The sequence below is a fragment of the Colias croceus genome, chromosome 20 (assembly GCF_905220415.1).
Source record: "Colias croceus chromosome 20, ilColCroc2.1".
Lineage (NCBI taxonomy): Eukaryota > Metazoa > Arthropoda > Insecta > Lepidoptera > Pieridae > Colias > Colias croceus.
Window position 1 is genome coordinate 7288811 of NC_059556.1, and position 25212 is coordinate 7314022.

At 31.5% G+C, this 25212-nt stretch overlaps 1 protein-coding gene across 2 annotated transcripts in view; it reads left to right on the forward strand.

Annotated features, from left to right (window-relative positions):
- The window catches only part of LOC123700917 (rho GTPase-activating protein 7), a 226022-nt gene that overhangs the window by 160572 nt on the left and 40238 nt on the right, over positions 1–25212 (forward strand). The window contains exons 1-2 of one of the 2 annotated variants that reach the window (XM_045648292.1): positions 10835–11238; positions 16294–16365. In XM_045648292.1, the coding sequence (XP_045504248.1) occupies positions 11202–11238; positions 16294–16365 (109 nt within the window). In that variant the 5' untranslated portion in view covers positions 10835–11201. Of the gene's footprint in view, positions 1–10834; positions 11239–16293; positions 16366–25212 lie in introns of those variants that run through there. The other variant, XM_045648291.1, reaches the window with a different exon arrangement.

A 25212-nucleotide genomic window follows, 5' to 3' on the forward strand; every position in this document is an offset into this window, starting at 1 on the left:
AGGTCGTCTGTACATCTTGTGGGTGGTCGTCCCACGCTTCGTCGCCCAGTACGTGGTCTCCATTCGAGAACCTTTCTGCCCCAACGGCCATCGGTTCTGCGGGCTATGTGCCCAGCCCATTGCCACTTCAGCGTGCTAATCCGGCGAGCTATGTCGGTGACACCGGTTCTCCTACGGATCTCCTCATTTCTGATTCGATCACGTAGGGAAACTCCGAGCATAGCCCTTTCCATAGCACGTTGAGCGACGCTGAGCTTGTGCACGACAGAGTTACTTTCGCATTAATAATATAAAGTAGGGATAAGAGTTACCTAGTATTTAATCAATTCTTGATTATATTTATAATTGCTAAATAATACTTGTAACTACAGATATAAAAACTATAAAATTGAATAAGCCTACCTTTGCTTCTTTATTTTTCAATCAACAAATTTTTCCTTTGAAGAATGAAGTTAAGTCGTAAGCTTTCGGTTTCCCAAATTGACCTCTTACAGTAAAAGCATTATATTTAAGGAGACCTGCTAATAACGTCGAATTTAATTATGTTAGTTCAAAGTACTTTCGAGGCTTTTTATATAAATTGAGTTACAATTCATATTCTTCGTAATTTGATCGTTTTTCCTTAAAAATAAAAATATATTTTCAAAAAGATCACTTTTACTTTTACAAATAATGTAATTAATGAATCAATTTTTTTAATCCGTTAAAAAACAAATAATTTTTTAAAAATTTACAAATAACAATAAACTAACTGAACTTACAACATCAATTATTTTCTTTCTTATAATTCCGTGAATCAATTTTGACAGGCATTATTTAATTTATAAATATGTAACTACATGCAACTAGCGACCTGTCTGATTAATTTTGAAGCAATTTAAATCCTGTTCATTTTACATTATAAATGACGTGTTGTACAGTGTGTATTATATAGGCCACCTTATTTTTTTTAGTAAATTAGTAAAACAAGAAAAGAGGACATTCATTTATTAATAATGTGTAGGTTACGATTGTCCTTTATCATCACAAATACGGTATCAGTATACACTAAAAATTAATATGTAAATCACTCTAAAAATAATGCCCTTACAAGTTTCCAATCGTCTAGGAATAATATTGAGGTAAAATATTGTTAATATCAACAAAATTAATACATAACCAACAATTCATACACATTTTGTAAACTACCAACATAAAACAGACATTTACGAATAATTGATATACCTCGCTAAGTAGTCTATGTCTGTCTGTCCGTTCAGTAAGATAAGTCTGTATGAAACGACCTCAGCCGCAAAGGTTAACGTGGATATTTTGAATAGGTCAGCCTCATGTTTCCTGCCCACCCAGTGAGCATAAAGGTATGCTGTTTGGTGAAGCGGTAGCGGAGAGCGATTTACATGGTGTTACAATTTATTTATGAGGTAGTTAACGGATTAACTTGAAGAGAGATTGTACACGATTTTTTTAGTAAATAAATGTTATTCATATGTTTAACCTTAAAAATAAAACGTTTGCCATGTGTAATTTCAATATAATATCAAACAATGGTAATTTATAGAAATTATAAACATAAATCAGAGAAAAATATCATAATCAACATAACCAATTGTTGTTCTTTACGAGGTTGTCAATTAGGTACCTAATTAGTTACAAACATTCATCATAAAAAAAAGATTTTATTGTTTGTTAATAGAGCACGGAACTTCTCTTTAAGTAATTATTTTTTACTCAATTAATGTATTGTTAACGTCATCCGTTTTTAAATTACCAACAATCTAAATCGCTCGCCTTTCCCTTATACTTTGTGCTTATAAAATTTAATATGGGTAATTAATACTAATCAAGTAATTAATGATAAACCCTGGGATAAAATGAATAATAACATCACATAACTTTTGATGTAAAAAGCATGCTTCATTTATAAAATTATTATATTGACACGGAATTATATAAGTGCACAAAGTTTGAATTAAATCTATCAGTTTAAATTGGGTCAAAAAAAATGTGTGCGTGTACCAGTGTACACACGTAACAAGTGAAACTTCTTTATGACCTTATTTTTCAAAAAATAATTTACTATATGCAACTTTACAGAAATACGTCAAATCACGCGTGGTAGGGATAAGAAAAAGATGGCGCGTAACGGAAAAATGTCATGCGTAACGAAAAAATGTTACAATAAATTTTTTTCCAAGCTCGATAAAGAAGTTTCAAAAATAAAACAAAATCAGCAACTCAAACACAAAATCGCTTTCTCAATTACTGTGGTAGCTTCCTAATCGGTATTTAAAGGGTTATGTCAAATTTGGCGTAAAATCTCGGATTATCGCGTAACAACGTCTCGCTTCTCTTCGATTTCGCGTAATTACATCAACTTTTATTTTCATAATATGGCGATAAAATTTTATATACTTGTTCACCGGACCGTGAGAATATTACTATACGATAGTAATGTTGGAATATGTTGTTTTATAGCTTTTATAAGTTTAACACTAATAATTTTAATTTATATATAAGATCTTTTCCGCGTCGACAGACAGACACAGACACAGCAACCGCATTGAACAAATGCATACAATGCACATCAAACATATATATAAAAACATCATTTACAAACATACATAATATAGTTAATGTTTATTTTTTATTTATTTAACACTTTATTGTGCAAGAAAATAAGTAAGAAAATAAAGTTTACAAAAACACATAAAATAAAAGCACATAGTCTTATAACTATGCAGTGATCTCTGCCAGGCAACCACGGGGAGAAAGGTAAAAAGCAAAATAATATGTCGCACAAAACAAATTGTGTATATGTTACTTTATTTACATATTATCATCTAATGCGATACTAACTCAAACTTAATATTATTATTGACCTTTAGGGCAGTCTAAAACATCTTGATAATTATGAAAAAAAATCTTATTCAAGAGAATTCAATAGGTCTCCGCCTCAGGGATTTCTGATTAAAATCACCATCCAGAAGTTACTAAGAACATGTCAAGTACATGAATCGATTACAATTTGCATGTTTTTCCGACGACCTTTCCTGAATTCCTAACAAAGCAATTGTCATGGTAATTTAATTAAAAATACAAATCTATAGTCAGAGGAAAATTTCCTTTTACTGGGGTTTGTCTTAATTGAATCCCATTTTATAAATAAATATTTATTATCCTACTAGCGATCTGCCCCGGCTTCGCCCGTAGTACATATTTCGCAATAAAAGGTAGCCTTTGTTCTTTCTCAGAGTCTAAGATTGACGTCTGTGCCAAATTTCATCAAAATCGGTAGAGAGGTTTAAGTGGGAAAGCGTAACAGACAGACAGAGTTTATTTATTAATAAAAAAGCACATAGACTGCTTATAACCAAAGCTCAACTCATTTAAGTATCAGATTATGAAATAAAAACTATATATCCAACCTTTATTAAAATACCCAAATAAACTAAATTTTAAAATAGTTCCTAATTGACCGCAGATGACTCGTGACCTAAATAGTATTTCTAGCGCATCTGGCTAAGCTAGACACTAGCTTTATTGGTGAACCACAGCCTAAATATTATTTATGTCTTTTAGTTTATAGTCTGTCTGAACGAGAATATAAAAATTTTGTATGTATTTGAATATCATCAGAAATATACAGAATGCATAATTAATATTAAATTCTGGAAATATTTCATTTTTTATTATGAAATTGCATGAGTAAAAGTCTAAATTATATTACCCACAGTACTTATTTTAGCTATGCCTCGCGGTTTTACCCGCGGACGAACACGCAAAAACCAAGTATTTCTAGAATTAATATGTGTTATTCTAATGTATAATCTATATTAATATAAAGTTTTGTCCAAATCTATCCAGTACTTTTTGAGCCAATTCGTTACAAACATACAAATATTTTCCTACTTTCTTCTTATATATAAAAATGAATCGCAAAATGTGTTGGTAAGCGCATAACTCGAAAACGACTGAACCGATTTTGATAATTCTTTTTTATTATATTTCTTGAAGTACGAGGATGGATCTTATGTAGAGAAAACGTCAACATGTACCACGGGCGAAGCCGGGGCGGACCGCTAGTATAAAATATAAGTAGATATAGAAGTACAGATAATGTAATGCAATTTTGTACAAAACAACATAATATTTATTACATAGGTACTATTCATTTATATTAATAATAGTATCATAATTTAAAAAATGTTCAACAAATCTAGTTTTTCTTGATGTAATTGATTGTATATGATAATTGTAAATTCTATCGATACAATTACACGATACTAATACATAAATAAATAATAATTTACAGTCCAGTATAAAAATCTATAAGTAACTAGGTAATAACTAACATCAAACGAATAATATTTCATATTTTTACTGTATATATTTACCTATTACGTACATTTTTTGAGATAAGAAGTGCATTTTGTAATTTGTTCATTCTAAATTTAATTTTGTACAAAATGCAATTATGTATACAGCTTATATCACTAAGCTTAGAGTCACTAAGAGACTTTTTAACTTATAACAATATTGTTAACTGCGTATTTACGTAATCACAATTTCAATTAGAATTTCAATCTAAAACAATCCTAGCTTACCTACTTATATCCTGTAATGCAGAATAGATATAAAAGTTTTAAACTTACCCTAAAACTTAGAGAAGCCAATAAAATGTTATTTCTTTACAAGTAAATCAAATATTAAGGCCCAGTTTCACCAAGCTCTGTTAGTTAGTTTAACACGTTGTTAACTCTTTTAACGGGACATCAATGTAAGGGAGTGTCCCACCATGACCTAATCGAGGTTTAGTTTCCTTAACACGGCATCATATTTAATTACTGGCATAGAGGCTCTTTAAATTTTTAACAAGCGATTAGAAAAAATGATTTGATGTTTTCTTGCTGTCAAGATGGACTCTGCATACTATTTTATTTTTGAAAATGAAGATGTGTTGGATGATTTGTATAATTTGGATTATATAGTGCGACCGCGACGGCCCAGAATTTATAAAGACGTCGTCATTGTTTCGTAGAATATGATGATGTTGATTTTAGTACAAGATTTCGTTTATCAAAACAATCGGTTTTGGAAGTATTGCAATTAATTGAAGATAAACTCGAATAACCGTCGGATCTGTAAGTATAACTATCTCGTGAGGTAATATTTATATTTATGTGCATAAAAGGTTCCTTCCTACATACTGTATTATTTTCAATTGAACCATAATAATCCTGTGAGTCATGTCAAATCTAGTATTGAATACCAATATAGGTACTTAAAATGTAAACTTCACCACTACTCAGGTAAGGCTCAGGCCTCCTCATGATTATGAAATGTATTTATCTTAATTTTAAATTCTGTTTTAGGAATCAATCAGTTTCACCTACAGACCAACTGCTTATTGTAGTGCAGTGCAGTGTCGCAGTGATGGCTCAGTGGTGAAAAACATTGTGAGGAAACCGTTAACCGACATATCATAAGATAGCGTGGTGGATAATGACCTGATTCCTTACCGTGTTTAAGTTTAAGTTAGCACTACCAATCCCATGTCCCTGCAGTGAGAACGTATATGGGCTGACGATGATGATGATCCTAATTTAATTTAAATGTGACATTGTTATAGAAATATGTTATTTTTCATGTTACCTAAATAAATAAATAAAACTTGTGTTTTTATAAAACATTTTTATTGTACCCTTAGATTGTACCTATCAACATCATTCAATAAATTGGTTATAACAACTAGATACTAGGTTATTACGAACAAGAATTTACTATTAATTTACTGCTTTCTTTTATCTTTGTCTCTATTTTTCTTGTTAATTGCTCTTCTAGTATGAGATCTCTCCACTTTCCTTCCGAATTTTTTTTCGTAATTTCAACCAGATCCAGTTTACCTTCTACCAAGTGAAAGTGAACCGCGATTTTTCTTCAACATTATTATAATAATTATTCAACTCGAATTAATAAAATTAAAATAACACAAGAAAAATCACAACAAAACAATCTCCAAATAACATCAAACATTTGTAACCATGGTAACGACCAAATCGTTTGACATATAAACCAGGAAACGTAAAAGTTACTACATGATTATTAAATGTTATACTGTATTAGAACATCTCAATTTAGTCGAATTACCAAACATGACAGTTATTATACAACTAGAACAAATAGCCCTAATGTGCGAAACTATGGCATTGTCAACTATGACATTTTGTTTCGGGCGGTTTAAAATACGAATGAATGATTCGTGAGTCGCTCAGTTAAAGGCCGATTTGATAATCGGGTCTTAGATTTCCTTCTTGGGACCTGAAGAGTTGACAACGATGTTAAAATACATGTTTATTTTGAAGCTCGATTAATAAATCTCTGATTTAGAAAATATTGGTGAAATCGGGTCTAAATCTTCTCCATGCAATAAAAAAATCTTCCTTCCTGATACTTTTTAATCATGTTCTTAGAAGTGCATGAGCCACGAATTTACAGCAAGACTCAACGTTTAGTTTATTTTATTTTTCAATCCTTGGTTAAAATTTATCCGTCCAATAAAGTATTACGCGAAAATTTTAAAATTTTACCTGTAAACTGTCAAATACGGACAATTAGAATATATATTTCAAATGGTAGTTTAATACGTTATTCGATGAATAAGTTTTAACTAGGGATTGAAAAATCAGCCCTTATATCAATGATAAATAAGTGTCACGTCAAAATGGCTAATTAGCCATATTTTACTTCAGTTGTCTTTGACGTCTCGAATCAATGTGTGACGTCTTGACGTCAAAAAAGGTCCTGAAATATTTATTTATAATTATTATATAATTAAGATGAATCGCAAAATGTGTTGGTAAGCGCATAAGTCGAGAACGGGTGAACCGATTTCGATAATTCTTTTTTTATTATATTCCTTGAAGTACGAGGATGGTTTTTATGTAGAGAAAACGTAAACATGTACCACGGGCGCAGCCGGGGCGGACCGCTAGTTTATTATATAATTAAGATTGCTGTTTGCGTGACGTCTTGATGTTAAAAAATGTCCCGAAGATATTTATTTATATAATTAAGATTCCATTACGCATATTGCCTTTTAATTAGAGGGAAGTAGAAACATGGCGCTCATGATGTAGATTTGAGATGAATCATGTTAACTGGAATCGATAGAAATCAACCATTGTGACGTTTATATGAGTAAGGAAAAGTTCGTGAGTCAGGCTGTACGGTTGTTTACCTAAAGGATAGGTTTTTAGTGCTCTTGATTTGGTTGTGTTTGATAGGACGAATAAAAAGATAATATCGCAAACGTATTTTGAACCACAATTTAAATAACCATGTGTTTTATATTAAAAAAGAGCGTAAGATTTCCATTGATTAAGGGGAATTCATCAGCAAAATATACTTCCTAATAAGAATACTAGGTACTTATAAATTTATATAGATACCTCTATTCTCGTCTTAATTTAGTCTTAGGTTATCATAAACTTAAATAGTTTATTATAACATAATAATAATTAAAGTGGTATAATTTAAAGAGTTTAGTCAATGCCAACTGAGATAGTAACTTTTAAATATTTCCCTAATCTTGTAAGTCATTTCGTACGAAAAGAGGAGCTCTGAAACTATGGATGCGGCAAATCAATAATCTCAAAATTCTTTAGGAAATATAAAAATGAAGCTTTATATTACACTAGCTGTGCTTTGCGGTTTTACCCGCATTGCTCCGCTCCTATTGGTCTTAGCGTGATGATATATAAAGCCCATAGCATTCTTCGATAAATGGGCTATCTAACACCGAAAGAATTTTTCTAATTGGACCAGTAGTTCCTGAGATTAGCGTATCCAGACAAACAAACACACTCTTATAGAATAGATTTTCACGTTCACACAAAACCGCATCACTAATTCATTACAACTAAAACATAATTTTCCACCACACAACGCAAAACATATAAAGACCAGCAGGAAAAATCCATAAATACCTCACTATAAGTATAATTAATCACCGTAACATTGACTGCTCATTACGCGAATAATTAAAACATTTCTCAATAAAACAAAGCTTCCACGAATGAGTATTGACATTACGAAAAAAAATATCTCTATATGGTACTACAGCATACCAGAATCCAACCCAGTTATCGCTCGCCTTCAATAAATTCCTGTTAAAACCTCTTATTTATTTTACATATATACCAAAAAGGAGTATAAATAGCCAATATTTTAATATGTATAAAATAAACACGCAGGGAAATACGTATGAAAAGCTCTTATTGCTCAAAAAATCATAGAAGGCCGCCTAATATTACAATTTTTCGTAATATTACAAGGTTTCGCACGCTTTGTAGAAAACGAACAAACTATAATATGCTTCTAATATAACTAGCTTTCCACGCGCGACTTTGCCCGCTTATTAACAAACTATACACTAAAACCACAGTATTACAATATTAAATATGGTAATACTGTGCTAAAACCTTCCTCAAGATCTACTCTACCTATTAAAAAAAACATCAAAAACCGATGCGTAGTTTTAAAGATTACATAAGGACGGACAGACTGCAACAGCGACTTTGTTTTATATACTATGTGATATATCTTAGCATATGAAATGAAATGAAATGAAATGAAATGAAATGAAATGAAATGAAATGAAATGAAATAAGTTTATTATGGACACATAAAAAAAGATACAATTTAGTTAAGAAAAAAGGAACATAAAAGATATAAGTACGTATGCCATAATTAGGCCAACCACTCAGTGTGTTATCACTGATTTTCAGTGGCCGCCTTAGGATGTCTTGTTGACAGTAGATGTATTTCCGTTCAGACCTAAGATCATTAAGTAACTTACTTACTTAATGATCCAAGGTTCAGACTAAGGTATCCAACAATATGCAAGTAAAAATATAATTGAATCGATATATATACTTTATAAATACATAATATAATAAGTAAATGAATAATATATATATATTGTGTAATATTAAATTAAATTTGTGCACATAAAATTCAATATACATAAATAAAAGTCAGCAATATAATATATTCAGATATTGATACATACACATTTATATTTATATGAAATTTGTAAAAGTGAGTGTATTTTGACAAAAAGAAAATTAATCAATAAAGGACAGTTTGATGGGGTTAAAATTTCTGATTGCGCTTTTGAATGTCAAGAAGATAAGACTTCAGTTTGTTTTTAAAAGAGAATACGCTTTGTTGGGAACGAATAGGCGGCGGTAGGTCGTTCCAGCATTTTGAAGCTTGATATCTAAAACTCCCCCTAAATGCGGATGTTCTGTGAAGAGGTATTTCTAATAAAGAAGTTGCGTGACGAGTCTGGTAGGCTGTATTATGATCCGCCAGCCATTTCAGTTTGTCGTACAAATACACAGGCACTCTGTACTTTAAAACATTAAATAGAAGCGTGGCCAGATGCACGTGGGTACGGTACTCCATTTTTAGAGAATTGTTATTCGACAAAAATGGTGTTACATGATCACGGTAGGGTATTTCATAACAAAAACGGGCACAGGCGTTTTGCACCCGTTGCGCAATTTTTTTCGTGGATGTAAGCAACCTAGGCCCAACTACCGTATCAGCATAATTAAATTTGGATAATATAAGTGATTCACATAGCAATTTTCTAACATTAACACTTAATGAATGTCTAATACGATAGAGCAGTTTTAGCCGATAGAAACAATTTTTTGATATGTTTAAGATATGCTTGTTGAATCTCAAACCCTCATCGAATATAACACCGAGATTACGCGCTTCAGTTACTCTTTCGATAGGTTCTCCATTTAGAAATATAGCAGCAGCATATAGAACACCTATGTATTCCATTACGATTGGCATTAATATTTCTTTATAAGGCTCGCCTGGTTGACAAGTATTATATCAGTCAAGTTGGTTTACATAACGAATTTATTGCTCGAACCACCAGTCAGACCGTATAATGCTCAATGAATATAGATATACTTTTTATAGTGTGTTACGAAACTATGTTATTTCTACAATGTTGAAGTAGAAGACCTGTATTATACTTTGTGATACTTACACATATTGTTTAAAAGTCTTATAATTTCTTAAACAGACCCGATCCATCCTGAAATAAATTAGCATTTGCTTTATTTTCTTACTAGTCTGACATATTTTATCTACTCTAAATATTGTATACAACAAAACAATACCATTCACACACTAATCATTTTACCGGTAAAAGTTGTTTTGAGACGCTCTACCAACTATTCTTGACTTCTCTCGTTGCTATAGTTTAAATTAAATTTTTCTCCTGAAAGTTCTTGTAATAAACGACATTAAAGAAGTTGTGCAACACTCATTCTGCACATTGCAGCGTTCCACGCTTTTGCATTTTGACTCTAGAATTTAATATAATGTAAGCAGCCGTCTGTCTTGTCAGTTCTAACTTGAACTTAAAGTGTATATTATTTGCATCTTCAGCTTCCTGAGTATAATATAGTAAGGAAAAGCATTAGCAATATTATGCTGTTCAAAATAGGTAATATTTCCTTACATGACTTACATTAGGCAACTTAAACATCGACGAAGATTTGTACCCATATGTTAAGCCGCAAGCGACATCTGTATAAAGTTGTTTCAAATTATTAATATCTGTTACAAGAAACCACAACGATTATTCAAATAAATTACCCTATCAATACAACACTAGTTTTTCCTAACTCGGAGTTGTGGCTATCGGTGACGTGTCCAGCGATTAAAGGACGTAAGTACCCACTAGTTATGATAAACACTGATAATCTCATTCTAGAGCAACGCCTCAAGCTCGCGCGTTTGTTTCTTGCATTTGACGGAATTCCTTTTTTAAATTATTTTTTTTTAAGTGACAGTGACAGATCGTATACAGCCAGTATTTTCAATTTTATCAATTCGAGTGTTGTCATCAACTTGTAGGTTATAGGGCTATGTCACACCGTTATATGTAAACGAGCGATTCGTATGCACAAAATAGGGAATTGAACAGGTGTCAGTGAAATTTATAACACTGGTTTGTTGTGTAACGCTAGAAACGAACGTAAAAACGTGTTAATTCATCGAAAACTGTTGTTAGTGGATTTCCTATGAAAGTGTTATGATTCAGTGTTTATGGAGATGCGCGGGCGCGTGTGCGATCGATTTTTAGTGTTTAGTGATCGTTAACGTAAGCAATGAGTGTCCCTAATTTGAGTGCTGACCAAATCACTGGTATGTTTCTGTTTATATTATCTACTAATGATGTTGTGTTTTGTTTACATTGAATGGGTGTGCCGCTGTGTATAAATATGTATGTCAACTGTCAAAATGTTAAAATAGTAGATACTTGGTAGAAATCGAATCTGAGATATTTAGTTAGTTGGAATGTAAATTGAACGTGTTTGTGGACGGATCCATTTTCGCTTTTACGTTCAATGAGATTTGTATTGCAAAAAATCATTTTATAGTTAATACTTAATACCTTATTTGTCATTGTGATTATAAGATTTCCTACTTTACATCATAAATTCTAATAAATCCATAAAATTAAAGATTGTTTTTTTGCAGCGTGTATTATTATCTAGATTAAATAACGTTCATGGTTGTGATTATGATGATAATGGTAAATTGAATATGCTTATTGTTGAACGAACTAACATATTAATTTGTATGTAGAGCATCAATTAACGGAGACATTTTACCGAAATTCCTTTATCGGCGAAACCGTACGAGTAATATAAGTATAAAAATTACGAAATTAAATGTCATTGGTATAAATTGCTGACTTGTGAATAAATTTAAATAGTACCTACGTGGAATAATTGTTTCTGTATTTGCATTTTGCGACGACCGCGACAGTAATATGAAATAACACATCACTATGAAATAATATTAGGTAGTTAGGTATACGTTTAAGGAAGATTAAATAAAATCCAAGTAAATATAGTACTTGAATACCTAGATGGATCCATAAGTCCATGGAGAGGTCGGAGTTATTAAAAAAAATGTATGCGTGTACCAGAGTACACACGTAAGAAGTGAAACTTAGGGATAAGAAAAAGATGGCGCGTAACGCAAAAATGTTACACTAAATTTTTGTACAACCCCGATATAGAAGTTTCACTTCAAAAACGCTTGACAATTTTGTAGAGTCGTCTTTCATTTGTTTTCGTGTTTCTGGCTATACCCACTTTAAACTAAATAACCACGAATTAATACATACGAAATATACTACCTAGATACACAGTTTATTTTCACTACAACATGATCCTAATTGAGAACATAACTTATCTTTTGTTTAACCTTTGTTAAATCAAAGGTCGAAGTAATTAGTATTTTGTAATAATGCTTCTAACTTATTATTAAAGGATGAAAAATATTCCCCTTTTTTTAATAATGTAAGCCTACATTCCGTTTTAAGTTTTCTTAGATAATTTCATTTTAGTTCATTAATTTTCAGTGAGGTTTTTATTACTAAAATAAATGCCTTGATCATTTTACATAGGTAATATAAAATTTTAAAAGTTTATCTCGAAACATAATTAAAATTTGCCATATAATGTAGATACATAGGTACTCTTCATAACACTTCTATTATATATACGTATTTCTGATCATGATACATAAGCTAAAAATATATTTTTATATTTTATTAGTTACCTTAAAAATTCTACTCTCTTAAAAATCGTCTAAGTACATATGTTGTTGATGTTGTTGTTGAATTTATTAAATTAAAGACAAACTTATCAAATCACTAAGATTCGGAAACGTTTATTGCTCTATCTACAGTCAATATCAATTAGTTCTATAAATATTCCACTGCACATAAACGGCCTAAATAACTGCCTACAACTGTATTTTAAAAATGTACATTTTTGACTTTCCTATTACTATCAATTATCATCACTACATAGTATAAAACAAAGTTGCTTTCTCTGTCCCTATGTCCCTTTGTATGCTTAAATCTTTAAAACTACGCAACGGATTTTGATGCGGTTTTTTTAATAGATAGAGTGATTCAAGAGGAAGGTTTTAGTATATAAAAAGGTTTAAGACAAAGCGGGCGAAGCCGCGGGCGGTAAGCTAGTATTATTATATGTACATGCATAGATTTTATTATATGTATAGATAATAGCATTGATATTATGTAGTAAACTATGTGATTGACCTTCAATACAGCTTAGTATTTCTACGCTTTATACGCATTTATAGTAAACCTAATTGTCCATATTTAGTTAGTAATTCGCATCCGTTCATCATTTGAATCTAAGGATAGAAGACGACAAATTACCACGTAATGATTATGTTAATTAGTTGAACCAAATATGTTTCAGATTTAATATAGCAGCAAGACAAAATACGATATAGGTATGTACCTAGTAGGACAACTTCATTTGAACATTACAAAGACAAAATCCGAGAGAGATGTTTGTCAATGTGTACAGTATTATAAATCCATACTTAAATACTTATCCATACTAATATTATAAATGCGAAAGTAACTCTGTCTGTCTGTTACTCAATCACGCCTTAACTACTGAACCAATTTGCATGAAAATTGGTATAGAGATATTTTGATACCCGAGAAAGGATAGAGGCTACTTTTTACCCCGGGACATAGAATAGGTTTTATCCCGGAAATCCCACGGGATCGGGAACTATGCGGGTTTTTCTTTCACTGCGCGGGCGAAGCTGCGGTTGAATGAAAAACTGCTGCGGCTAGTCTGGTATAAGTAATTAATATCACAGATAATATAATGCTGTATAAAATGTTATTCTGTAGAACACTATAATCCAAACCCAACAGAACAACAGTCGCTGATAAGTCGTCAATCAGAGAAGCTCTACAATCAATATCTAACACTATGATATAATTTTAAATTAAAAAGGAATGCACAAAAGACTGTGATCGACTAATTCATACAACTAAAACTAACGCTCTTCACGACTTGTACTAAAGTTTGAGGAATGCAAGAAATAGCCAGTTTGATTTAAAATAACTTGACTGAAACAACAACCTTACGTAAAAGATTTGCTTTCTTACCTCATGTATTTAATCTAAATTAATCATTAATCTTTCAAATCGCTTAAAAGCAATACAATTATAATGGTTTTAAATTTAATGATACAATTGAATGCCTTAAAAGCATCCCATAGTTATCACAATGCTTGATGTGGTCCATTCAACATCCAGAAGAAAGTTGCGATAGTAAACAACTTTAATGTATTTTGGTGAAAAATCGACTTTACCTACTAACGTTGTTAATGTGCATTCTTGTACTCTTGAACATTAAATTGAATAATATGAGGTCGAACTTTAAATCTACGTTTTCAGTAAGCTTGAAAGAATTTACTGGTCTTTTCTTAAAAGTTTTAACATAAAAGTACTACGCTAGCTACTGTGAAGACGTATTCTGTGGCTAAAGTACAATTTGAAAATATGTCATTACAAATCAAAAAATATTGTTTTACATAATATTATACCATACTAGCGGTCCGCCCCGGCTTCGCCCGTGGTAGTTACATATTAACGTTTTCTCTACATAAGAACCATCCTCGTACTTCAAGGAATATAATAAAAAAAGAATTATCGAAATCGGTTCAGCCATTCTCGAGTTATGCGCTTACCAACACATTTTGCGATTCATTTTTATATATAAAGATAATGCTATAATATTTATCAAGAGTCCTCTTTGTGTAAATAAAGTCAGATTATCTAGGTACACTAATATTATAAAGAGGAAAACTTTGTTTGTTTGTTTGATTGTAATGAATAGGCTCATAAACTACTGGACCGATTTTCAAAATTCTTTCACCATTCGGAAGCTACATTATCCACGAGTAATATAGGCTATATATTATCACGCTAAGACCAACAGGAACGGAGCCACGCGGGTGAAACCGCGCGGCACAGCTAGTTATAACATATTTTGAAACCAAAACATCGATAAACATTGATCAGAACATGTATTACCATTTAATATGTCTATTAAGTAAAGCATATTTATATACAATGACTTTGGTAGATCGGTTCCAGCTTTTCTCTATTACATCCACATTAGTTTACGTCAGTAGCACAATACTTCTGATTGGCTGACGCATAATTTCGTTAATACCCGACCGTTATGCCTAGACCCTAACAAATTGGATTTTCGTTCATCATCTCTATGATTTAATACCCTTTGAAGGGTCTTGTAAGCTGGCGGTATTATATTAATATTTATTAGGAGAGAGGCATTTTATTTTCATCCATTGTTTACTTTAGTCCGTTTTTTCTATTTGCTTTGCGTAACAGAGTCCGCGTGGAATTTTAATGACCCCACTTGAGGGAACGTCACTTTTTGACGAGCTTTTTGACCTTTTTAAATTAACATTTGTCTATTTTTGGGAAGGGTGTGTTATGTTTTAAACGGTGTTTAATCTGAGCTTCTTTTTCAAGCGTATAATATTCGTAGAGTAAGATTATTTTGTAATTTTAAATGATAGGCTGATACTTGAAAGTAAATTGTAATTACATTCACTTTGTCACTAACACATGATAAAGGTATTATTAGTGGGGTCATTAGAGGTCAGTTTACTGTTCAGGCCATTAATCTGTATATACTCACTTAGAAATAGATAGAGCCCTACAAAATAGTCATTAAATAGGTGTTTTTACCGCTACTAGCAGCTAGTTTCGTGTTTGTTTGAATGTCCACCCTTGTGTTATACGCACGCCATCATTTAAAATAAGTAGTTTAATCAGTACATAGTATAAAACAAAGTCGCTTTCTCTGTCCCTATGTCCCTATATATGCTTAAATCTTTAAAACTACGCAACGGATTTTGATGCGGTTTCTTATAATAGATAGAGTGATTCAAGAGGAAGGTTTTAGTATATAATTTATTAGGTTTTAGACTAAGCGGGCGAAGCCGCGGGCGGTAAGCTAGTTAAAACATAAGTTCAAAGTTAATATGGGAACTTGAAATATAAGTACAAACAGTATGCCATGTAAATAAAAAGGTGTTGCTCTTCTTAACTGGCTGAAGCCGGCATCACCAACATACAAGATATCAGCTGAAATACTATCTACTCAATTCATTTATGTATTATTAAACATAATTTCAAACACAGCCGATCAGCTGCTTCTACATGAAGGAAACAAACATCAATCCTTACAATTTCACGTTTGCTATCTAATATTAAATTATAGGGATAGGAAGTATCAATTTCAAAGATAACAAATCTTTCACACATTGGCACGCTTCTATACATTTCTTTATTAAAATTGTAATTCTTTGTTACAGAAATCGAAGCAGCCGAAGCTTGCAAATGGCTGAGGGCAGCTGGTTTTCCGCAGTATGCGCAGATGTACGAAGGTAAGTTCTTTATTTATTATAGAAAGCTGTGAAATTGAAATGTTTTCTATGTATAATAACGTTGTAAACCTTTAAACGTTTCTGTTCGTACTATAATCAGAATCTAGTACGACGATTTTAATTCAAATGAATAGCATTAACTTATAAACAATTCAACGATGATTAAGCTTATAAAATTGTCATAATAAAAATATAAATCATACATAATGATTATTAATATTACTACTGAAAACACCTTCAAATTGAAGTCCACTAGGAAACATAAGTTAACACTTAAGATGTAACTAACTGATATTATTCAACTTTAAAAAATAAAAAATAAAATAAAAATTATACATACATCCTGTGTATGATAGTTTGTATACGAAGCACAAGCCATACAGCTGTCCGGATCGCGCGAACCTGACCTGTCCCACGAATCTATTAATCATACTTACAGACTGTTTTGTCTGCAAACTATACAGGGTGTGCTCTAACATCAATATTTATTATCTAACACAACCGAGCATAAACTCCCTGTCTGCTATTACACGTCAATTTTATGTTTATTACAAGTATAAATAGACTTGTTCTTTTTAATTATTTCTTACTGGTTGTAGTAGCGTGCGAGGTTGATTATTTCGTTGAGATACTGTGTATTACGACATCTTTACACACTTTTCTCGTATGTTATTATATTACAGAATCTATGAAATATAATAAATAAGCTCATAGTTATTCGTTACAAAATAACAACGAAGCAGTGTAACGTGGGTCGTTTATTTTTATTATTTTTCAAGATGTTCTCTAAATAGATGCTCTACATTAGATTTTTATGTCTTTCTTTCAGCTCCCAAATGTATAGATACATAGATACATCAACTTGAAACACCCTGTATATATGGCTAGTAACGATGCTCAGCTGTGTTATAGATGGGCCCAAATCCTCTTCAATTGACCGCCATTCTTTACATGCGACGTTCACATTAATATGGATACGATTTAGTTTTATCAAACACTATTTTATATTTACATGATATTATAGCTGAAGTGACAATAGTGTGGATTGGTTTACTTTTGTTTCAAAATTTCAATTTGTAATTAAATAACTTGGATATTAACATAGATTTAAATAATATTTAGCGTGGGAGTTGGTAATAGCTTTATACTTACCTATATGCTTCTACTGATGAAGGTAAATTAAATTAATATTACCATATATCACTCTAATATAATTAAAAACAATAAATATCATTATCCACATAATCCAGCCAGAAATACCAAACAACTTATTTCACGTTTCCTTCATAACAAATAAACTTACTACTTAGAATAATTCAAATTAACTATTATCCAGGAAAACTAAAGAAATTCGCAGTAACGATATTTAAAACTGATAAGTTATCACATATTATATCATCTAGATAAGATTTATAGTCCGTACATCACTACGTTGACTCATTTATTATCTGCACCTAGATATTTATATTATCTGTGATTGTACTACGTTTCCCTTGTCATTTGTATGCATGAATTTCTACTGGGTATTCGCTAGAATGCATCGTTGGCACGTGACGTCATAGATACACGAGTACTGGGAATTACAATTAGAATATTCGATATCAGACTCACGTGTAGTATATTATATACATTACTGTATGTATATAATTGTGCTATTCCTTAATGAAAAGCTTCAATCAAATGGATTGAGATGAGTATTCAAATTCGTGCGAGGATATTTGCCGCGATGCAAGAATATTTTAAACCAATAATGTCGTTTTATAGGTATTCAAGTATATAAATAAAAATAAGATATTTTTTTAAGAAATTATAAAATGGTGTCATGTTAAATTAACACTATCACGAAATAACGGAAATTAATATTCATAAAGATAATATTTCCTTGAATAGATAATATTATGTATAAGTAGATAAACTATGATAACAGTTTGAATTTAAATAATAAAAATAGTTCGCTGAATGTGGGAATAAATAAATATGATTTTTTTATAGACTAGAAAATTCGATCACGAGACGGGATTCGAACCCGCGTTTTTCAGCTATGCCGGGGCGATCGCGTCGCATCTCCGGCCACCCGTGATCCTGCCTAAGCAATCAAATTTTTTCTACTCTTTTGAATTTATGAGCTCGAAAATTTAATATTCTTTAAAAAATCTTATCTATAAAGCATTTGAATGCTATAAAACCAAATAATATCTAATACCTATTTAATAATATGTTAGAAATAATATTATGCTTGTTATTCAACCAAAGGTTTCTTAGTTAATTATATAACTTGTTATGGTTTCTGTACTAGAAGCCCAGAAGTTATTAATTTTTATTATCCTAGCAACATTAGCTGTTACTTTATATAAGCCCTAACTACGGAATATTAGCATAAGATACTTCAGTGTAACTTCTTAATTGTTCCTGCTTTAACATGAAATTGCATTAAGATTTATTAAGGAAATTAAAGTACATATTTTACGGTTAAATTCATAAATTCAATATTCAGATTTTAATAAAAGAGAAAATTATTAATCAAAATTTATTCTCCCTCTGAATATAAAATATTATGTAAGTCAAAAAATACGTAGGTAATTTGGTACCTTCTTAACTTAATTTACCAAAATCCTATATAATAATTGGCCTCATAATATGTATGTGAGCATAACATCTAATTAATTATTATTATAAAAAAAATCACAGGAATATCCACATTAATACATACACGACAACAATATAAACTAAATTATCCTTAAATAGGAGCAAAGGAAGATGTGCAGTCACTTTAAATGCTCTGTGACATACGCATTCCCGTTGGACCATATAGCGTTTCTTTTTTTGTTTCTTTCTTTTTAAGAGTTACAAAAACTTTTGGTATAGGTACGATGAAACATTGATTTACATAATATGTAAACCTATAATACCCTTGGTTTAAATATTGTATTTTAAATAAGGATCACTATTTGAGATAGATAATATGTTTTTATTTACCTAAATTTCCAGTTTGAGGACTGCATGCATTTAATAATGTAAATATTTCGCTTTAAGTTACAACGTAATTACCTAATAATAAATTACAGAACGTATTCATCCCTAAGTCTCTAAGTATAATACTTTTTGTCCAAATACGATATGGAACATTTTTTTTTAACTAATAAAAAAGCAAAGATCACTCACAAGGTCTTCAGATTTACCGTAATCCCTGATAAGATAAGCCATGTTTACTCACTCTGTTGACATTATAACGATGGTATCTAAAACCTATGGGTTGTTTTTTACTTTCAAATGTCGCCAAATATTTGCCTTCGGATTTTGTTTGCTTTATGGTTCCTTCATAAGTTATAAGTGGCAGAGATAATATCACCGGTGCTAAAAAAAATGAGAATTTGTTATTGTTACGCTCACATTTTTTTACATTTTTAAAGTAGTAAATTACGATAAAAATGTAACTCAAAAATCAATGTAATTCTCCTTTTATTACATAGTCATAAATTGCATTTAATTTGCATGCTGTGCGAATGAACAAGCTTTTAAGACGAGATAACATAAAATGGGATTTTTCGGGCTAATTATACCCAAATCTAATCTCACCTTGTCGAGACACTCGTTTTGTTAATAAAAAATACAATTTGCATAATACCATTCAGTCCTTTGAAAATGTATAAAAAGGTGGATGACTTTATTTACCTTTGCCGCCACTGTTCCGATGAACAAAAACAATCCCCATTATTACTCTCAAATGACGTAATTTACTTAAAACTTTTGTCAAAACGTGCCGTAAAAATGTAACGAAAGTGGTCCTAAACAAGACAAATATCATATACGTCATGCTTTTACCAAACAAAACATAACCGATTAGAGTTATCGTGTTCAGGTAAACGATTCTTTTTAAATGACTGTTTAAACAATGCAAGGAAGATGTGACCTTATTAAATTGGAATAAGGTGTATAGTTCATTGTACGAAATTTCGCGCCAAAGTATAGACACAATAAAAACGTCACAGATTACCCAAAAATGTGTCGATATTCTAATATGTGGCTTATTTGGTTGCATTGAAAATTCATATTTCTGTGAAATATGAAACAACATTTATAAGAATTAACGTGGCATGGGGTCCACTACGTTTGACAGCAAACGAAAACAGATATGTCAAATTTTTTATCTGTGCCGATTAGGTTTGGTAGGACAGTATTAAATTGTGTGCCTGTGTGGAAGCACATTTTTGTGGTTTCCAAATTTAAAGTTTGATCGTTGTTTGGTTTTGTTTAAACAAATTGTGTGAAATAAATATTTTTGGATATCTATTAATTATTATGGTGAGTGATTGTTTAAATGCTGTTTTTCTAGTGTTTACCTTTTATAGTTTAATTTTTATAGCTATAAAATTACTGAATAATAAATTAAATTTATTGATTTATGGATACCTATTTAGCAATAACTAAATACACATTTATTGAGATAAAATATATAAACAGTTATAATACTTAATACCTATCAAAAAAATTTAATAACACATTACATAATTCCAATTCAATAAACCTCGACATCGATAGAAATATTATGATTCATTCAAACATAGATAATAAATTAATGACGTTGTTAATATAATAATGAATATATTTAAATGAGGTAATACATTTTCTTGTAATTATAAGATTCACACGTTGCAAAACTTCGTACATACAATCGAGTTAGTCTCATTTGAATGACGGTCATTAGATACAGCTGATAGTCGTTTTATTTTACGAAGAAAAATATTTAAATTAGGCTTAGTTATATATTTTTTATTATAATTTATTAGGTATGCTTTTTATTCCATGATAACTTTTATACTAAGAATGAAAATTAACTATTTTAGTATATTCTGTAATGTTCCGTTGACACGATTTATTTATTTATTTATTTATTTATTAACACTTTATTGTGCTGGCATACAAATAAATTCTTAAAATTAAAACTTAAAACTAGTCCAGCACAGAAGGCGGCCTTATCACTTAAGAGTGATCTCTTCCAGGCAACCTACTGTGTGGAGTAATATTATGAAAAAGGAGGTAGGTAGGAAGTACAAATATATATACACATACATAAATATATGATCTATTATAAATACATATTACATACATATGAAATACTATATATATTACATATTATATAGTATAATACATAAACAAATAATAATTATATTACAATAATTCGTACATACATAAACCCATACTGTAGTTTAGTTAGAAAAATAAATAAAAACACAAATAATAACTTAATTAATCTTACTAATCCGAGTTAAATGCTAGGTTCAAGTAGTGATTTCGGACTTGTTTGGTAAAGGTGGACAGCGTTTGAGCTTGTCGGATGCTAACTGGCAGGGAGTTCCATAATCCGGTGGCCCTTACGGTAAAAGAGCCACCGTAGAATTGTGTGCGGTGCGGAGGCATAGACAGCACTAACCTGTCCACCGATCGCAGAGAATAGTTATCACATTGCAGGAATTGGAACTGGTCTTTTAGGTAAGAAGGAGTTTTGGGATTGAAGAGGATACGATACAGGAGTTGCAGGTAATGAACATTCCGGCGAAGGCGGATTGGGAGCCACTTGAGCTTCTTACGAAAATGAGAAACGTGGTCATATTTACGGAGACCGTAAACAAACCGAATACAATAGTTCTGAAGTCGCTCAAGTTTATCCAATTGCTCAGATGTTAAGTCAAGGAAGCAAGCATCAGCGTAGTCAAGAATAGGAAGGAGAAGGGACTGTGCTAACATAATTTTGGTCGGTATGGGTAAAAAGTTACGGAGGCGTCGTAAGGAGTTAGATGCAGCGTATAATTTACGACTGATATGCTGGAGATGCTGCGACCAACAAAGAGTTTGATCCATAATTACACCTAAGTTCTTTACTTGATTGCTGAAAGGAATACCCTCGCACCCAATTTTAACACTCGGCAGAATTCCCCAGTCAATCTCTGATATAAGGTACTGACTTCCAACAACGATCACTTGGCTTTTGGAAGGATTAATCTTAAGTCCAAATTCATCACACCATTTTACTATTGTTGCAAGTTCAACGTTAATAGTGTTAATAGAACCGGATAAATTACTGGGTGTAGAGTGAATGTAGATCTGTACGTCGTCAGCAAACATATGGTAGAGAGAAGTTATACGAGAGGAGAGATTATTTATGAAAATGGCGAATAGGAGAGGTGACAAGACGCCACCCTGTGGTACACCAGCGGGAACAGCACACCAAGAAGAATGTTTACCATCCAACAAGATACGCTGCCGCCGATCACCCAGGTAATTTTGAAACCATTCGAGTACTGTAGGGGAGAAGTTAATTAGGCGTAACAAACCCAGTAAAATATCATGATTAACAGTGTTGAATGCGTTACTAAAGTCGAGAAGACACAATATGGTGAGTTGTTTATTGTCCATAGCTGCACGGATGTCATCTGTGACCTTAACGAGAGCAGTAGTCGTGCTATGACCAGGACGGAAACCGGATTGGAAAGGAGAAAGTATGTTATGAGTGTTTAAGTATGAACTTAATTGAGCATGGATGATGCGTTCGAGGACCTTGGAAAGGAAAGGTAAAATAGAGATAGGACGGAAATCAGAAAAACAATTTGGATTGGATTTTTTAGGGAGAGGAATAACCTGAGCATCTTTCCAAGAATTTGGAAATTTGCCGGAGGTAAGTGAGAAATTAAAGATGTGGGTAATGACAGGAGCAATAATATCAAGGATAGGAAGGATCATATTACGACTTACAAGGTCAGCACCGACTGCGTTCGAAGATATGGACAATATCGTCTTCTTAACTTCTCCTACAGTGCATCGTTTAAAAAAGAACGGGGGAAAATCAGGAGCTGAGGTGGTAGAAAGAGAATTAAGTGTCTGTTGTATAGTAGAAGCATTAAGGTTGGAAGATGATGAAAAATGAGCGTTTAAAGCGTCAATATTGAAGTTATTACGTGAACACGCATAGGATGATTTACCAACTCCTAAGGATTTTAGAAACTTCCATATTGAAGAGGGGTCGCCGTTCTCGACCGATTTATATCTATTCTGCAAAATATGATTACTTATAACTACCCTGTTGGCGTTTTCACAGCTTCTGGATATGTTCTGGTTAGCTTATCCGTCAGTTAAAGTGACAATTAATAATGTATGAAAACAAAACGTCAAAATAAAAATAAACGCTATTATGGACACTGTCAGCAAGTGGTGAAACCGGCCCTAAATGTTAAAGATATATTTTTATGTCTTATTGCACTTTATAATAATTACTTATAGTTTATACATATACTAGCTTACCGCCCGCGGCTTCGCCTGCTTTGTCTAAAATCTAATAAATTATATACCTACTAAAACCTTCCTCTTGAATCACTCTATCTATTGAAAAAACCGCATCAAAATCCGTTGCGTAGTTTTAAAGATTTAAGCATACAAAGGGACAATGGACATAGGGACAGAGAAAGCGACTTTGTTTTATACTATGTAGTGATAATTAATTTGAAAACCAGTTTTTCAATTAGTAACCCTATTAAGTACGATTGTATTCTAATAATGCGTTAATGACATACAATCATGAAGATCAGTGGAAAGTTTATATCAATTAAAATTGTTAATTGGGCAATAATAAGCTTACCTTTTATTAGTATGAATAAAAGAGTAAAGTGTGAAATCTCTAAAGAAGTAAATAACACCAATAAAAATTTCCATTAATAAGTTACGACATTAATATCTACCTGATAAGTATGAATCAATTGTGATTCATAAAATATTAGAAATGTTTTATAACAAAAATTAAGAGAAATATTATTTAGGAAATACCATAATTGAGAAATGTGTTATTGGTTGGAAGATGATGTTAGAAATAATTATTACTTAACTCTAGATTTTACACGCTGACAATTTTTGTACCTAGTTATTTTTAAAAAACTGAAATGTGTATAAAATAAACGTATCAAATATTTATGAATGAAAATATCAATTTGATTTTTTGACGTGAAACAAGGTCGCGTCATGGCAAGACCGTCACGTCATGGAGTAAGACGACGAATTTGGTATCAATGAATCTTGCCAAAGAAGTTTCACTTCTGACACGTCATGTGCTTGGCGCTCACGGTATTTTTTTATTCGTAGAAATAACACAAGCAAAACGAATTTTGCAATAGATAACGTAATACAATATTTTACTGCAAAAATAAGTGCTTATCATTCTGTATCAGTACCTATACTTGAGATGCTATTCAAGAAAATTTGATCGAGACACTTATCTATTAAACGTTATCATTTAGCCAAGTTTACGTAATATTTTACGTATTTTGTTTACGGTGTGATAGATAGGTGTGGGCGGATATTTATATTTTATAGCGTTCATATTTTATCTTTCTGGAAAATGCAGACTACCGAAACGTTGGATTAACATGTAGAAAGTTAAGATGTTTTACTTTTAGAATCAAACATGCCATGCAAAGGCCTTACATTAATCAAGTTATACGATCCTAAAATTTTGATAAATATCGTGACCGTCATTTTATTAGTAACTAGCTGTGCTCCGCGGTTCTACCTGCAGAGCTCCGATTCTGTTGGTCGTAGCGTGTTATATAGCCTATAGCCTTCCTCAATAAATGAGCTATCAAACACCGAAAGAATTTTTCAAATCGGACCAGTAGTTTCTGAGATTAGCGCGTTCAAACAAAAAAAAACAAACTCTTCAGCTTTATAATATTAGTATAGATTTTCTAAATAAAACTGCTTTGTATAATAATTACTAATTATAAGTTTTTGTCAGAATATATTATACAAGCAATTTAATAAAATTTCAGGTACGACTTTTTACGCGAAATAACTACTTACGTT